The 4,418-nt window shown below is 34.0% G+C and overlaps 1 protein-coding gene across 1 annotated transcript; it reads left to right on the forward strand.

Annotated features, from left to right (window-relative positions):
- Positions 1-2,110: 2,110 nt before the first annotated feature.
- Positions 2,111-3,388, forward strand: LOC139842557 (uncharacterized). Its single transcript, XM_071832680.1, has one exon. It carries the CDS (start codon positions 2,111-2,113, stop codon positions 3,386-3,388), a length of 1,278 nt encoding a protein of 425 aa, XP_071688781.1.
- The last annotated feature ends 1,030 nt before the right edge of the window (positions 3,389-4,418 follow it).

Below are 4,418 nucleotides of genomic sequence, written 5' to 3' on the forward strand. Positions count from 1 at the left end.
AGTTTAAACCTTCGAATAAGATAGCTTTATATGTATGAATCGAATGATGTTATGAACATCATTACTACCTCAAGTTTTCTGGATAAAACTACTGGAAATGAGAAAAATGGATCTAGCTTCAAAGGATCCTTGGATGGCTTGAAAGTTCTTGAAGCAGAATCATGACACGAAAACAAGTTCAAGTAAGATTTTCACTCGAAATAAGATTGTTATAGTTATAGAAATTGAATCAAAGTTTGAATATGAGTATTACCTTGTATTGGAAAGATATCTTACTGTAAATAAGAAAGATTTCTTGAAGTTGGATGATCACTTTACAAGATTGGAAGTAAGCTAGCAAACTTGGAAGTATTCTTGATTTTATGAAACTAGAACTTATAGAATTTATGAAGAACACTTAGAACTTGAAGATATAACTTGAGAGAGATCACTTAGATGAAGAAAATTAAAGAATGAAAGTGTTTGTAGGTGTTTTTAGTCGTTGGTACATGGATTAAATATAAAGGATGTGTAATTTTATTTTCATGTAAATAAGTCATGAATGATTACTCATATTTTTGTAATTTTATGAGATATTTCATGCTAGTTGCCAAATGATGGTTCCCACATGTGTTAGGTGACTCAAATGGGCTGCTAAGACCTGATCATTGGAGTGTATATACCAATAGTACATACATCTAAAAGCTGTGTATTGTACGAGTACGAATACATGTGCATACGAGTAGAATTGTTGATGAAACTGAACGAGGATGTAATTGTAAGCATTTTTGTTAAGTAGAAGTATTTTGATAAGTGTCTTGAAGTCTTTCAAAAGTGTATGAATACATATTAAAACACTACATGCATATACATTTTAACTGCGTCGTTAAGTCATCGTTAGTCGTTACATGTAAATGTTGATTTGAAACCTTTAAGTTAACGATCTTGTTAAATGTTGTTAACCCAATGTTTATTATATCTAATGAGATGTTAAATTATTATATTATCATGACATTATGATATATTAATATATCTTAATATGATATATATACATTTAAATGTCGTTACAACGATAATCGTTACATATATGTCTCGTTTCGAAATCATTAAGTTAGTAGTCTTGTTTTTACATATGTAGTTCATTGTTAACACACTTAATGATATATTTAAATATCATTTTATCATGTTAAATAAAGTGTATCAATATCTTAATATGATACATATGTATTTAGTAGACGTTATCATAACGATAATAGTTATATATATCATTTCGAGTTTCTTAACTTAATAATCTCATTTCTTATGTATATCACACATTGTTAATATACTTAGTGAGATACTTACTCATCATAATCTCATGTCAACTATATATATATATATATATATATATATATATATATATATATATATATATATATATATACCACAACATGTAGTTTTTACAAATTTGTAACGTTCGTGAATCGCCGGTCAACTTGAGTGATCAATTGTCTATATGAAACTTATTTCATTTAATCAAGTCTTAACAAGTTTGATTGCTTAACACGTTGGAAACATTTAGTCATGTAAATATCAATCTCAATTAATATATATAAACATGGAAAAGTTCGGGTCACTACAAAATTATAGTTCAAATCATGGTTACTGATAAAATAAAACTACCTTGAATATAATGGTAACATTGATTTTTATCAATTATATTTTAAATCAAATAAATTTTTATAAATACAATTATTTTGAAACGAATGAGATAGTTATATTCATTTTATTTTGATTTTTCTTTATAATATTCTTCAAACATACTACACCAAGATATATTTTTATCTCACACAATATATTGTTTTACGCACTAGTCACTTCATGTTCTTATATCTTCATGTTCTTTATACATTCACATTTATTACACCATAGTTCATTCTCAAAAAGTAGCGTTTTAATTTATTGTCATTTTGGACACGTTTATTTCAAACTCGCACACTTGTCAATCCATGCTCGACATGTTTCATCCAAATAAAGGTAAAATCCAGGGTGAATTTTTGTCATTTTTTGGTGGCATCCTCCATAAATTTGGTTCCTAAACATCTCCGCCATCACCATATATCAACCTTAACCAAAAAATAAACAACCCAAAATGCCTTCGGCCATGTCCCCTTCAATTTCAACTAACCAAAAACTTCAAATCCTTTTGGGATTGGCTAAGCCTTTCCTCCGTGAAGAATTAGAAAAAATAGATCCAAAGCTTCCGTCCTTAATCTCCATTTTATGCTCTACCGGAGCAGGTGAATGTTTCCATCGTACAGGAAGCTTCCTAGACCACCTGCGCCACGTGTACCGCATCATTAAGCTGTGGAACGCCCCTGATTCAATCGCACTTTGCGCCCTGTTTCACTCTGTTTACTCAAACTCTTACAGTAACATTGTACTATTCAACCCCGAAACCGAAAGGGACAAAGTTCGTAGTCTTATCGGTGAAGAAGCCGAAAGATTAGCTCATTTGTTTTGTGTTGTTCATCGCCAATCTCTTGTCCATAAAGATATTATTTGTAAGTTTACTGAGTCAGAGCTTGTAGAGTTTCTAGAAGCTTCTGAGGTTTCGTTAGCGAATGCTAACGAAGAAGGTGTGTTTGATAGTGAGGAAAAATGGCGTAAAAAGGTTAACTTACTTATTCCGAAAAATGGGGTGATTGGAAAACATTATGTAACAGGTGAAGAGATTTTGGTTTCAAGAAGAATGATTGGTGTGTTTCTTTTCATGACATTAGCCGATATTAGTGAACAATATTTCGGTTTTCAGGATGTTTTATATGAAAACTGGAACGGTCGACTTGAATTAACCGAAAGTCGGTATGAAACATTGTATCCTGGAAATGGGAAGCCAGGTTTATGGATGAATGCAGCTTCAAGAATGGGTGCAGTTTACACGCTTTTGGTTCGAGAAGAAGAGATTTCAATGAAAGAAGGTAAAAAGAGTGGTGGTGGGGTTGAACGAGACGAAGATATCGAGCTAGTGGTCCCACCGGTTTTCGAAAAGTGTAGCAAGATTCTTGATGCAAGTGATCAGATTAAGGCTAGGGACTTATACTGGGAGGTGGTTTATGATGATGGGTGTGATGAGGGTAAGAAGGAAAAGGATGAGGAGAAGTTGGTTAAGTGTATTGAGTTGAACCCATTTGTGGGTGAGCCGCATGTGTTGTTGGGTCAGGTTTATTTGGGTAAAGGGAGGTTTGAAGAGGGTGAAAAAGAGATTGAAAAGGGTTTGAGTTTGTTGTTGGAATGGGGGTGTTCTTGGGACAAAAGAATATCATGGGAAGGGTGGGTGGCTTGGAGTAGGGTGATGTTGAATAAGGCTAAAGACAAGTCTTGGCCAACAACTGCATGGGGTATTATCAATTTGGGGCTTGTTAAGTAGATAGTTAGATGATTTAATTAATGAAGATGTGGGGTGATTGGGTATGAAGGTGTTGGTTTGTTGCGAATAATAAGAGAATAAAGTATCTAGCTAGCTTCATGAAATATATATATTTCATGATAGGTTTAATTTAGTTAAGTTGTGTGTTTATGTTTTTAGTTTTATGTGTGTTTTTTTTAGTGTTTTTTTATCAGTATCACCGATGTTTAGTAGTGGACATGATATGATATGTTTAAAATCGTTGAGTTTATTTACAGTTACTAATGTAGTAATGTGTGTAATGTGTATAATGTAACATTAACCCGCCCACTGCACCTCTAACATGGGCCACCAACTGGGGGCTTTGCCAAGTTTTGTTGGGGGGTATAGATGGATATGTTTAATGAAGTCGAGATGGTAATCTGGTATGGGTTTGTTCAAAGCCTCGAAGTGTGAGATTGTTGAGTGTGGATAGGTTTAAACAAACGAAAAAGAAATAGCTGCAGGAATCTCGTGCGTTGCGAGATTGGAGTCCAGATGGCGAGAAAGTTGGCAGGGATCGAACTTTCTGGAAGCTGAAAATCTCGCGTTTGGATTCAAGATTTCGAGTTTGGATGTGGCTTGCTAAACGCGAGGCATAGCTCGCGAAACGCGAGATTTTGGCTTGCAGGTCAAGTTGGTCTAGAAGTTTTCTTATTTCGTTTTGCCCTATAAATACATCCCTATGTAACATGTAATTGTGTGCGCGAAATAATAAGAAGAAAATCTTTGGTTTGCGCCCGTGGACTAAACTTTTCATTGTGTTTGGAGTTGAGATATAACCACGTTAAATCCTTTGTGTTGTTTACTATTTATTTAACGTTTATGTTTTTTATTCGTTTGTCATCTGTGAGTTAGTGATTGTGATCAATCACTTGTCTTGATTGAGTCCTTAATTTCTAACACAATGATAGTCGAAAACAGAAGAGGAAGGAAGAGATAAAGACGAAGGGAGAGAGGTAGGGATGGCATCAGGTCGGGTTTGGGCCGGGTTTAGATAATCCCAGACCCG

The sequence above is a fragment of the Rutidosis leptorrhynchoides genome, chromosome 4, assembly GCF_046630445.1.
Source record: "Rutidosis leptorrhynchoides isolate AG116_Rl617_1_P2 chromosome 4, CSIRO_AGI_Rlap_v1, whole genome shotgun sequence".
Classification (NCBI taxonomy): Eukaryota; Viridiplantae; Streptophyta; class Magnoliopsida; order Asterales; family Asteraceae; genus Rutidosis; species Rutidosis leptorrhynchoides.

Coding starts and splice junctions, on each gene's coding strand:
- LOC139842557 (XM_071832680.1), top strand. CDS start 2,111: ATGCCTTCGGCCATGTCCCCTTCAATTTCAACTAACCAAAAACTTCAA.